The 13,730-nt window shown below is 46.3% G+C and overlaps 1 protein-coding gene across 1 annotated transcript in view; it reads right to left on the reverse strand.

Moving 5' to 3' along the window:
• Positions 1–13,730, reverse strand: part of NIBAN1 (niban apoptosis regulator 1) — a 393,109-nt gene that overhangs the window by 192,240 nt on the left and 187,139 nt on the right. Inside the window, exon 4 of the mRNA XM_086957112.1 lies at positions 2,775–2,889. Coding sequence (XP_086813238.1) covers positions 2,775–2,889 — 115 coding nt within the window. The remainder of the gene's footprint in view (positions 1–2,774; positions 2,890–13,730) is intronic.

Genomic DNA, 13,730 nt, shown 5'->3' on the forward strand with positions numbered 1-13,730 from the left:
GTTGCACTCTTGGTATATGTAATCAGGGCTTTAAGTGGGCTGGGTCCTGCCAGTGCTCAGCACCAGCAGTTCCTGAAAGCAGGTGCCGAAATGGGTCCCTATCGGGCTCTCCATTTTTACCCTTGGGTGGGGAGGGGGGGGGGGGGCACTTAACTCTGCAATAGTAGCACCCATCACTGCTTTTGATGGAACTTCAAAGTGACTAGTTTTTCAGTTTTATGTAACGTAAACATGAGTACCAGTTACATTTTTTGAATCACAGGATGTTGAGCAAATGTCAAGCTTGAACTTGCTTTCTCAGGCTCGAAAGTCAGTAGATCTAGCCGTACGCCACAACCTCACCTACAAGAAGTGAACTATTTTCAATATTATATACAATGAAGTTATAGGTGTTGATAATTTGTACGTGTAATGTTACTTGTTGTATTATATATCTGGATGAATGGAAAGACGCAGCAATATACCAGTCAGGCGGCACAGATTTTTAGCATAAGTGCTTTAAGCCATGCCCTTAATTACAATGGCCACGCCCCCATCGGAGACCCCACAGTTTTTTCATCCCACTTAAAGCTCTGCATGTAATCTGTCTGCAGCTCTGAGTCTCTGTATCCCTGAATGCAAGGTTGGGCAACTCGTGGCTTTCGGACCCTCTGCCAGAGTTTCCAGTAAAACTGTTCCAAGTAGTTCTTTGGGAGCACCAGAGCCCTTTCCATTAGAGTCTTTATCTCAGTAGTTGGGGCCCTAGGGCTAGTCGTCTGTTTCCAGCAGGTCCAGTTCAGGATTAACACAAGTCAAGGGCCCAGCTGCTCTCAGGGTCTTAAGTTTTCTAAGGGGGGCAAAAGCTGGCATATACTAGTGCCCTCAAAGGCACACCAAATTTCTAGGGGTCTGTAGCTTGAAAACGACCATCACATATTTGGGCGGGGCACCTTATTCTGAACCAGTATCAGCTGGACCCAGGGTTTAGGGCTTAGAACCCAAATGATTGTTTAAAAGATATTAGCACACTGGAATGTTGGGAGTTCGATTGAAAACAATGGAGTGCTCAGGGCTTCTAATGACCGGCTGAAGCCCGGAGCTCCAACATTCCAATGTTTGTTCACAGCTCTTGCTGTGAACAAAAAGCCTCATGGAGCCAGAGAGGATTTCAATCCCCTCAGGCTCTGTAAGGCCTTGGTTTTACAAATTAGAACATTCTGCCCTCAGGGGTGGAATGTTCTAATAGCCTTAGAGCCCTCCAAAATTGGCTCTACCAGCCATTAAAGGCCCGTTCCCTTGGTAAAGGCCCTTAGGCTCAGGCCTTTAACGCTGGAGCGGGCCTTTAATAGCCGGTAGAGCCCTTTATGGCGGGCTCTAAGGCTATAATACAACATTGGAATGTTGAGCGCTCCACTGAAAACAATGGAGTGCTCCAGGCTTCTAATGGCCGGTAGGAACCCGGAGCTCCAACAATCCAATGTTTGACTTTGCTCACAGCTACTGCTGTGAACAAAAGGCCTCCCGGAGCCCGAGGGGATTTAAACCCTCTTGGGCGCTGAGAGGTGTTTGTTTTTACTAATTCGAACATTCCGCCAATTATAACATTCTGCCCTCCATTGGCGGAATGTTCTAACAGCCTTTTATCTCAACAACTGTGTATGTGCAAGGGATGGAGTGGTGCAAATCCCTCTCTCTGGTGTTTCTTTCCTACTCAGCAAAATTCAGTCTGTGAGATCCTTCCTAGTTCAAAGAGCATGTGTGCTCTCACACAACCCCTAGACAGGACATAACAGATCCGCACTGTGGCAGCCAAGAGGCAGCAAGCAAGCTATACGGACGGCCAACTGTGCCTGACCCGAGTCCCCAATGAAAAACAACAAACCATTCAAGAGCGTTGATTGGAGATAAGGGTTTTGTTTGTAGGTTATAAAAGTGCAGCTTGGGCCAGTTACTCATATGGGAGTTAAAGATTTTTACAGTACAGACCAGGCATTGCTTCAGAGGGGGTGGAGGTGGTGAATGAGTAGTATGCTGTGGCATCGATAACTCTGTATGCTGAAGCACAAATTGTGTGATATGCCGCAGATACCCACAATGCCCAGTTATGCCTCTGCATGGGTAGCTGAGTATGCTGTGGCACACTTGACCAGATCTGTTGTGGCGCATTCCCATGTATGCTGGAGCGACTTGAACCTGAATGCTGTGTAATCTTTGGTTATTTATACTGTGATACACTTTACTGTGTAGAATGTAGCACACTAGGCCATGTATGCCAAAGAAACAGTTTCCATGAATGTCAAGCCACCAATGGCCATTTAAACTGTGGCCATCACAAACTGTGTGTTCTGCGGCACCAAAGGCCCTCTATATCATTCACCAATGGACATGCATGCACATGCCCACAGAAATGTTGTGCAGAATTCAAGTGGGGCAAAGACCCTGGGCCAAAACTGTTGCACCTACCACCGAACAAGAGACCATGCTGTAAGAGGACCCGTAATGGAAGAATAATGCAGCACATACAGGGAGTGAAATGATGAAATCCCACACGAGAGCTGTGTAACCGAGCAATGATGTACATCATGAGATCTAAGTCAGAGTCCTTTTCTGATCAACAAATGCTAGTGATGTAGTCTAAGATATTTTCAGTCGGCTTGATGCAGCACCTAGATGTGATTTATTTTGAGGTGTACACTACAGAATCTCAAGCTCTCATTACTTCCTCCATTCATTCACACATCGATACAGCCACCAGAAGCTCATTGAACCCTCCCGTCTCTGTCTTAAACACTCACCAATGGGATCGGGGAACTGCTTATCCGATATTGCATTGTATTCTTCTTCTGATGTCAGTACCTTGCCGCCAGTGGGCAAAATCCTATTTTTGGGGTTTGTGCCTTTCTGGTAGGCCTGAAACAGAGAAGCGAGAGAGAGAGGTGGGTGTTAATATTAAATTATAAACCTAGTCATGGTATTGACCACAAGTGTTATCCTAGAAATTAGGCATGAAAGTTGGGCAAGTCTCCTCTGTTCCCTTTATCCACCTTCGACAAGTGTCCATTATCAAAAGCCGAAGCAACAGATTTCTAATGGACTCTCGTGGGCATGGCCCTCCAGAACATTCATAGCAGCATCAACAGGTGAGTTTATTGTTTGCAAACTGGGAATAAGCCACGTGAAATTACATTTTACGACATTTTGTAGGGTCACGAAGGGTTGTTGGCAAGTATCACCACTACTATGCAGTTATGTAGAATTATTTAGACTTATACCACAAAAATACACAGATATCCTGAAAAAAATACATTAAACTACAAAATACAAAAGGTAGTATGAAGAATGAAACACTAGGTATGTTCTAAAAGGTGAGGGGAGTGCTACCAGACTATCAGACACATCTGCTTGAGCGACAGGTCAATTTTATAGAGTGGTGGCATTCCCCTCGATTTGTATTCTACAACAGGACTTCAGAGGGGACTAAACATGATTTTTGACTAATTACCTCAGCAGAGAAATTCCATGAAAAAGTCTAGTCAGCAGATTCAATTGCCATCTGCAACATGGACCAGGATTGCTTAAGAGGGCCTCATAACTAGTAATAAGATCTCTCCTCAGTTTGAGGAGCAACATTGGAATGTTGGAGCTCCATGCTTTTACCGGACATTAGAAGCCCGAAGTACTCCATTGTTTATAATGGAGCGCTCAACATTCTAATGATCTAACAACCAGTAGGACTCAACAGATCACATGGAACCCACTCCGGAAGAAACAGCACCAGTGGAAGGATTCACAGGAATTGTGTGCAAGCTTGATCTGAACTGAACCTGACATTCTGAGCTTTACAGAATATGATCGAAGGGCCATTCACCAGGGGACAAGGGGTATAGGTGGGCATACTGTGTGCTGTCCGCCAAGTGCTGGGTCGTGCAATAAGAAATAGGGAAAGTGGATTTATAAAAGCTAAACTAAATCTAAGAATGCCATGCTCCCAGGGCTAGACTGGGAACTCAAAGCAGCCCTGGCAGTTTTCTCGGACCTGCCCCTGCCTAGCCTTGGAAGGCTGGAAATGCTTGCTTGCTTGCTGCCAGGGCCGGACTGGGAACCAAAACCGGCCCTGACAAAGTGCTAGGCCGTCCCCCCACCCTCACCCCCGGGGGTGGGGCGTGTGGCCGAGCTCCTTGCCAGGGCCGGTTTTCAGCCGATTTTGTTACAGGGTCGATTTTGCAGCTATGCTGCAAAAACGGCCCTGTAACAAAAACGGCCCCCAGGGGCCCAAAACCGGTCCCCACCCTTGCGGCGCACCGGGGGATTGCCCGGTGCCCGCTACGGCCAGTCCGGCCCTGCTTGCTGCTTTTGTTACTGGGGTGTCCGATAGTACAGCACTGCTGCAAGACCGGCCCCCAGTAACAAAACCTGCCCCCACCTCTGCAAATCTGGCCCCCACCCTTCTAGCCTCCTGGGGAAACACCTGATACACAGTCTGGCCAGGCAGGCCCTTTATGCTCCTCAAGGGACTCGAATTGGTAGGCAGTAATGAGTCAAATCAAGAGGTTAGTTGGGTGCGTGACCTTTCATGAGTTGTGCCTTCAAAGGGAGGTCTTGCTCATATGGTTTAAATCTGTATACATCCTTTTAATCTTAATGTACCCAAAATAAATGTTAATTTATTGTAGAGTCTGGATGGGCCATATGAGATCCACATCACTGATATATAATCACTTCCCAAGTACAATTCATCGGTACCGGGTATGTATGTGTGTATGTATGTATAGTATTGATAGCACGCACCTAGACTTCGACGCATGGGAGAGCTGTGCATCAATGGGTCAGCATAGGGAGAAGTCGATGATAGTACGGAGTGAAGTGATAGTGAGAAGGAGAGAGATTAGCAGGAGGCCATATGATCGCTTCAGAATCAACCATTACTCTATGACATATGTATTGCAGCTATATTACCCAGAATTCCAATGAGTAAATCTTAAACTATAACATAAATGTAAGCATTTCGATGGGGCGCATCAGCTTGAAAGCTCATCAAATAAATTCAGATGCATTTCAGAGTGCCATCATCCACACAGCAGTAGCTCATGGTCACCAGTAGCTGCCACTGATTTCCGCACCCCTTGTTGTGGTTGTGAGTAGACGACAACTGTAGAGTGTACGAGGGCAGGGCTTTCAGAAAGCTAGCCCCCTAGTAGCATGTTGGGAGTGGTGGTGGTTATAGAAGAGTAGAAGAGGGTTATGCGCGAGGTGGCGAGGGATCTCTGAAAGTAGAAGGCTTGCTGGTAACTAATGTCACCATAAGGTCTGAAACTGTTATGTAGAAAAAAGAAAACATTTTGGCCACAGAAAAACAAACATTTGTATAGCTCTGCCACTGGCAAGTCAAAGATACGACTTTCTACCTCCTGAAACTGGTAACAAGTCATTGCTGTTCGTCCAACTACTTTCACATGTGTTCCAGCAATAGTAATTCTTAATTTCTATCTTGGCTTCTGCTTCAGGGACGCTTCCTTGAGTTGGTGAGCCCTCATCATCACCTAGAATGTTGCAAAAGTGGACTACTGCTGACTGAAGACCTACATGTGACCAAGGTCAGGCGAGCCTAAAGGGCAAACAGGCAGTGCCCGAAGGGCTGGTCTGACAGGTCAATGTGTGGGCCATGGTTTTTGGCTGCTTGAGAGCCTGGTGTATAGCCTGACTGTTTTTATTGTTAATTTCTCGGTTATTACTACGTATATTGCCAGCAGCAATGTCCAATTCATACAGTCTTTCATACCTTGCAAGACACTTATGTGTCGTTAATAGTTCAAAACTGCCCCAATTTGCAGACATGGACCACTTTTTTAGCCATCTAATTCACTTGTGTCCTTCTGTAACGAAACTGGTGCTATGTAAAGCACTCTGATACCCGATGTCTCGGGTCTAGTTTGCACTAAATATAAAACTCTAAAAAAAAATAAGGGCCACTTTTATTTAGGTGCCCGGGCCTAATGTCTGTCCCACTCCGACCCTGCTTGTGACTAATAAGCAATCACTTTAGTGGCAAAAGGGAGCACAATCGAAGCAAAGTTGTTCTGTCAATGTAGAGACAGACAGGGCTACAACATTGTTGTATTTTACTTGGACTGAGAAAGGGTCTAACATACCTCTGAATGTCTGCAGACTCACCGGGGGAACTGGAGAGAAGATCCTCTTTCAACCCTCAAAAGACATTTTTACCAAGTAGTAATTCAACACTGTTGTATATTTACGATATGTCGTCCCTCTCGAAAGATGGTTTCTTCATTAACTTATTATATGGTAGCGGTTAGGTTTCACTCTCCTCTCCTACTGCACCACAATGGAAGGAGTTGAGCAGTTACTCTGGTTGCATTTGTCGAAGAAGCATAAATTTACAGCACAGCCATTCGTTCCCATGACAACTGTTCTTCTATGAGCAATGGTGTAGCTATCAATGGTGCAGAGCAGCAGGGCCCAGATGCAGGTGGGGCCCCACTGCACCAGCTGTGAGGGTGAGACAACCCCCTTCGACTGATTCTCTGTAAAGTGTTGGGACACCTCCCTTCCAGCTCTAACATCTGTGCGAGTGTTCTGCACCCCCCAGGTTTGGATCCATCTAAACAGCAGCACAACAGAGGAGGTGCACAGTGAGATGGCTTCTCGCCGGGCCACAACGTTAGGAGTTGTGCAGTTACTCTGGCTGCCTTTGTCAAACAGACTCAGATTTGCAGCAGAAGGATTCCTCCCCATGACCGTCTCTATTCTATGAGCAGCAACATAGCTATGCATGGTACAACTGGTGCACTGGAACCGGAGCCTAGAGACTGGAGGGGCCCCACTGCTGGCTGAGACACACACACAGTTACCTGTCTGTTATTTCTGAGGGGCAATAACGGGCAAGTGCAGGGCGGGCCTTGTTGTCATAGGAAGCTACAATACTCACAGAGTGTCATGATCTACTAGAAGCAGGACACGGTTGGTGGGGCAAGATAAGGATGGTATTCAACCCTGGGGAGAGCTGAAACCTGGCATCTGAAACAGCAAGAGTCGGAAGAACGAGGAAGAGGAGTTAAAGCATTCACCACAGAAACAAGCATTGGCATCGCCGTTAGGTCTCGCCTTTGGGACCTCATAAGTGTTTAGCCATGCAGCACATTATCCTGGGTACTGTGCCGCCAGCAATTGAATAGCGATACAATTACTACACACTGGGTCATGCAGTCTGAATCAGGAATACATGCTTGCCAGTGCTGCATGCTTCTTCTTCCTGGCAACTTTATGATAACAAACACTGGGAAGACTTGTGTGACATCAGATGCAATGGGCACCAGAAGCCAGTCCATACAACATGTATATCTCATTTCCAGAGTGATCTTTTAATATCCAATGGCTCATGCAACAGAGAGTTACTGGAGACGAGGGGTGGATACCTAACCATGAGGGAAAGGAGGGATGGTACATTGCTAGGGGAAGGTGGGCCACTACACAATTGACGACCAATGCAACGATCGGGTGGTTCTTTTGAGGGGTTGGTGAAAAGGAACACTGTGAATATAAATGGTCACTGAAGGTTGGGTCACTGAAGGTTGGGTCACTTCGCCCCTTTTCCAAAGCTCCTACCTATGTCTGTAACCCTTCCCTTCTGCCCCGGATATACTCTCATCTTCAACTTTGACTCTGCTACGCGCATCTTCGTCCCAGGCTGCATCATGAATTGCCAATGCTTGCTTGTTCTGACACAGATTTAGCAGCCCCTGCTATCAGAGGTGATGGATGCAGCAAAATGGATAGTCAGAGACTAAGAGTGAGGTAAGAGTTCAACTCAGTGATGCCATGGAGGCCACAGGGAAAGCGATGCCACTTTGCTTATACTGTGCATTGTGTGGCATGAAAGATGGGAGACGTCACTACAGACAAGACATGTGTGACGCAGCCATGACCGGTGTGATATAACTTGCCATTGCCTTCCAAGAAGAGGGGCTAACTGCAATGCTTGATTCAGTAATTTCCCATGTGATCATTTTAGCAACTTTAGCGATTTTCATGGGGAAAAATGTGTTTATACAAGTGACCTGGGCTTAACATGGGAGTCATGCTCCATTATGCCCTAGATTACTTCATTGACGAGTTAGGGAATTACTGTTTTTGAAAACTAAGGCTCTCATTACACTTAGACCGGTAATCCTGATATGGGTGTAAACTAGTGTTTGCACAATCAGGATTACTATTATGCACACACCTCTGGGTACAGATTTCTTCAGTTGAAATGCCATGAAATGTGTATGTGAAATAAAGTGCAAGATGCCAGGTTCTACATGCTTTGAACGGGAGAAATTGCTCGTTTTACAGACAGAACTATGACTGGGGAAGTAATGTTTCACTGAGGAAAACTTCAACATCGCGATATTACATCACAGTATTTCACCAAATTAGAGAATGAACGTCCTCTAAAGAATGGCCCATTAATATTGCTTGGATATCGGCCAGGGGTTTCTGTACAATGATTAAAGCTACTGCCTTGCACGTGTGGTTTTTGTTCTGTGTCTGGCCGCATCTGTTTCACAGTTGGAATTTGGCGAGGCATGGTGATGGAAAACTTTAGACTGAATCATTTACTTTTTGTCTAATTCAGGGGAAACCACCTTTGAAGCCTTTATCTTTTATAACTTTTGAAGCACTCTTAATGTATAGCTGAATTAATAGAAAATATGACAGGTTATTAATTATACAAGTTGGAAAGCTATCTTTTATAATCTAAAACTGTAAAGTGTCAGCCCAATAAACAAGTATGCATTTAACAGGGGTTATTTGTTCCAACACAATGTTTGATATTGACAAGATGTTGTTACTGCTAAGGTACTTAAGGGCTAAGATGGCGAGGCTGCTCACATGGCCCCGAAGCTGACAGACCTGAAATTGTCCTATACTCCTGACGCTGGTAGATGAGTGGGTTTTCCAGTTGATTCCCCCTGGTCATGGTGAAGTAAGAGAGCAACTCCGATGCTAGAAGTAAAGTACAGGAACCGCACGAGAAGCTATGACCTAAATCCCAGAACAGAAAGCACTCCAGTAAGTCCCATAATAAAGGACCAGCAAATCTAACTGGATGGCCATCTAAAATGAAACATGAAAGCGGGCACTGCGCTGAAGCCGTGTACATAAAAGTTAGGTGTGCGGCCGCCATGGTGAAACCTGAAGCATGGCAACCATGAAGCAGGCGCTGTGCTGATAAAATAAAAGGACCCCAGTACTAGGAACTGAACACAAGTAACAGGCAACAAGCAACGGAGTGGAAGGTGCAGAAAGATGGCAGCAATAACAGGGGAAGGATGGGGCAGGAACTATGATCCCATAAAATACAGGCGCTGAACACCCTCCCACACAAAAAATAGTCCCCCAAACGCACAGATGACCAACCAAAGTGTAAAGATCCCTCACCTGGTCCCTGCTCCATGGGAGGAAACAAAAGTCAAAAAGGAGGGAAAAAGAGGAAGGATTCACCACCAAAAAGCAAGCATTTTGGAAAGACAATACAAGTAACAAATAAAAAGCAATAGACGGAATGTAAGCCCACAAAGTGTATACAACAGGTCTAGAACGCTCACCTAAAACATGAAAAGGAATGAGATGATGAAATGAAGTCTAAAAGCACTTGGATGAGGGTGAGGAAAAATCATGACGGAGGTGGGGGGAGTTCTGAGAAGAGGAAAAAGGGCTGAAGCTGAATGGAGGAGAGGAGGGGAGAAAGACTGAAGGCAGGTAAAGGAGTGAGAAAACAAGACGGGAAAGAGGAAGGGTGGCTGAAGGAGCAACAGGCAGGAGAAGAACTGACAGTATGAGAGGGATAAGCTTTGAGGAGAGGAGAATTAATTAAGTGAAGGGATTAAAAAAGAAGAACCAAGTAAGGATTTGGCAAGACTGAGAAGGGCCTGAGAATAGGAAGCAGAAGTGTTGACATGCATTCATCATATTAAACACGTGTTTCCTTTGTAGTACAGCTTCTAGAGTTTCATCCTTTCATAGTGGTGTAAACAGGGGTGTAATGGTGAATTTTGCAGTGGTGCGGCCTGATCTGAACTGTGGATATTGCTGTATTTTAATATTGAACTGACATTCAGGCGGTGCTCATTCTTGTGGCCTGCACTGATGTCCAGGACAGTCTTGCTATGCCATTGGTTCCGAGGTGACTCGCTTATCTCCTTGTGAAAACTGGGGAGTGGCACGAACCAGAGATGCAGCACTCCCTGAGACCTCTATACTTGCACAGACTCTACTAAATGCTCCCCAATGGCAGCAGATGTGATATAAGGGAAGAAAGATTGTATTGTCTCCGGGTAACTATGAACACAGTTGTGTGCAGAACCAGTACAAGGTTTTGCCATCCTCTCATTTAATGCCCCCTCCCCTTTTCAACATTGTCTGTGTTTAAGGGCTGATAGACTATCACTGGGCCCTGGAGCCTGTCTCAGTTCTGCAAGTTTCAACCATACTCAACGAATATCCTAGATTCTAGGGATGATCCATTAGGAGATAAACAAGCCTTCTAAGAGGGCAGAGGAGTTTGTGCCATCATCCATGAGCGCCTCTACCTCAGGCGTGGATGCAGCACCTGGATACCCTCACAGGTGAAAAGAAGCGCTCTACAAATCTACTAATTCACTGACTGACTGAGTCCAGGTGTTCTCCATGAGAGACACATGGGGTTGCCTCCGCACTTCGAGTTGCTAGCACACAAAGTTCCCAGGCTGTTCTCTGCTAGTCCAAGAGGCTCTACAGAAGGAAACAAAACTCCATATTGAACAGGTGCCTTTAAGAAGAGACAAGGAATTGAATCCAGCTCCCCCGGAAGACACAAGGCAGCCTTAGAATATGTGTGCTCTCATCTCTGGACTTAAAAATCTCTGTCATGCCAACTGAGGAATAGCACCTGAGCCGAGCACTCCATTACCTTAATAAAGAAACAGTGGAACCCACGTTTCATGTCCAAGGATCCATTCTCTCCCCTGCAGCCACCATCTCCCTTTTGCCGACAGAATGCGAGGAACAGATATCCCAGGCCGATAACTTGTCCACAAGCCAAAGCCCATGAAATGCTTGAATCTGTGTTTTTTGGTAACCCACTCAGACGGGCCTTTTACAAGTGCAGATTCAGTAGAAATTAGGCTTTGTAAGTACTACCAATGTAAGGACTGTGCAAATGCTTAATACCCCTTTTTGGGGGGAAAAGCACAACTTTTGGGCTTTATGTGCCAATCTTCTGCATTTTGTACCAGGTCCCCCCCCCCTGAACTGTGTGCATTCCCTGAGCTACACTGGCCCTCCCCAGATGGTCACACGATTGAGTTCTGTCTGTCTCAGAGCCATTCCTCCTCCTATTCTTTTCAGAGACTTTCCTCCTATTTAAACTCTCTTCCATTGTGTCTCGCCTGTTGATCTAGTTGAAGTGCAGAGAGCTTAAGGGTGTCTTCAGTAGCATCTTGCCTGGATTAGTAAAGGACTAATGGATTAGGGGGAGTCTTCCTGTGGCACAATTCCTCTTTGTGTTTGTAAATTTCTGTAAGCATCTAGTTTTATAACAAAAGTCCCCTCATTACTATCCCATTATCCTTATCCCTTCTTCCTCACTCCTCACTATCTTAAAATTAACTGCAGCTTCATTCAACTGGACTATCATTCTCACCTCCTTTCTACGGTCTCATTCCTGTAGGTCACACCTCTCAGCATTAGAGTGAAAATATCATTCAATTGACCCAAGGCTATATTATTTTGCCTATCTGTGTGCTTCGCCTTCCTGCTTCTGGGTGAATCCCATAGACCTTTTACTGTTGCATTTCTGCTTCTGGATAGACCTCATGGCCTTCTACTGTGGTGTGTGGCAACATCTTGGATGTGCCACCTCAATGCCTGGGTTGCACCCATAGACTACTACTGTGAAGTGGCTTTCCTTGAGATGCTACAACTCCATTTGTGGTTGGTTTCCATATACCAGTAAGGAGGTTCCTCTGGTTTTCATTTGTATCAAAGCTTTTTCACTTCATAGAAGACACTCTAGGCCCACTAGTGTGGTGCCTTTGTACACTCACCTGCTCCATCACTTTTTCTAGGAGGACCCATAGACCCAGAACTTCAGTCTACAATTAGACCTGACGCTCGCTGGTTAGCGCGTTGGGCTGAGGCAGTGGCAGTACCTCGGCGCTACGCTTAAGTAAGACAAGCAGATTGCGAGGGCTCTCCTCTGCTTAAAACGACTATTGCTACAATTGTTCTGATGCTCTGATGTGTTTTTAGAATTTCCGATGTGATCTTAAAATTACCGATTTTAAAAAACCTTTTACTTAAGTGTGTGAATTATCCTCTACTCACCGCTACTTTGCCTGACTGTATTCCCCCTAAGCCCTGGTCCACCGCGGCTCTACGTGCCGTTTGCTGTGGAGGGCTAGGTCGGCCGCCATCTTAGGTGTGGGTCGGACCCTGCCGGACCGGAGTTAGCGGTCCAGCGGAGGTTGGGGCTTCAGTCTACAAATAGCCATGCCTTTCAGGACGCGCAGCGGCCACGCGCAGCGGGCGCGCCGTCTGCGCGCCGAAGGAGCGCCAAAGGAGGGCCCGTCTGTGCCCGTCCGTGTCCCGGACGCGGCCAGCGCCAGCCCCCTTGCTGCTGCCCTCCTACCCTGTAATCGACCGCGTACTCCCTACTCTCGTGAGTATTTAATTGCACTCAATACTAAATCATGCTCCTGTTCGAGTCAATGGGACCTGGCAGATACTGTTCAGCACACTTGTCAAGCATGCACATTCCGCCTTCAACCTACTCTACCAGCCCCTACACAGTGTGCCATTGACTCGTCATGTCTCCGGGCCGGCTTGATCAATGCCAGATCTCTGGTAAAACATTCTAATGACATATTTGAGCTACTAAGTGACAACGAGTTTGACCTTCTCTTTGTCACAGAAACATGGCTCAATGACACATGTAACCCAGTGATCGAACTTGCCATCCCACGCGGCTTTAAAATTATCAGACAAGACCGCCCCCTAGGCAGAGGAGGTGGCGTAGCAGCCATTTTTCGGGATAAATGGACCTTTTCTCTAGACCCTATGGGCCCATCCATTGATGCTGAGGTACTCCATTTTTCTCTCACTTTAGGGGCTCATTTTACTTTAGGTGGATCTCTAGTATACCGACCACCTGGCCACGCAGGAAAATTTCTAGAGGCACTAGAGGACATGATTGTCCCTCGCGCCCTGAAATACCCCACATATCTCCTTCTGGGGGACTTCAATATCCATGTGGACCAGCTTGATCTATCGGATACAGTTCGGCTAAACGATGCGTTTGCGATGGCCCAACTGAAACAGTGGATCAAGGCTCCCACCCACTCAGGGGGTCATGTCCTTGACTTAGTATGTACCAACTTTAACATAAATATGTCTGAACCTGAGAAATTAAACTGGTCTGATCACATGCTAATAAGATTTTCCTGGCCCTTGTCCCGCCCTGCTGAGATCAACCATTCGGCGGCTCATACACAGAAAATTAATTTAGCTTTGCTTTGTGATCATCTCGATACCTCTCGCCCCTCACTGCCTTCAGAAATCGAACCAGCAGTGAGCTTATTCAATTCATGGATTGAAGAAGGTGTTGCTCTTTCAACTAAATCAGGTCGCGTCTGTAGAGTTCGCTCCTCCCCTTCTAAACCTTGGTTCTCCAACACCCTCCGCGATCTTAAATCAGGCTGCAAAAAACTCGA

The sequence above is a fragment of the Lissotriton vulgaris genome, chromosome 1_1, assembly GCF_964263255.1.
Source record: "Lissotriton vulgaris chromosome 1_1, aLisVul1.2, whole genome shotgun sequence".
In the NCBI taxonomy this organism is placed as follows: domain Eukaryota; kingdom Metazoa; phylum Chordata; class Amphibia; order Caudata; family Salamandridae; genus Lissotriton; species Lissotriton vulgaris.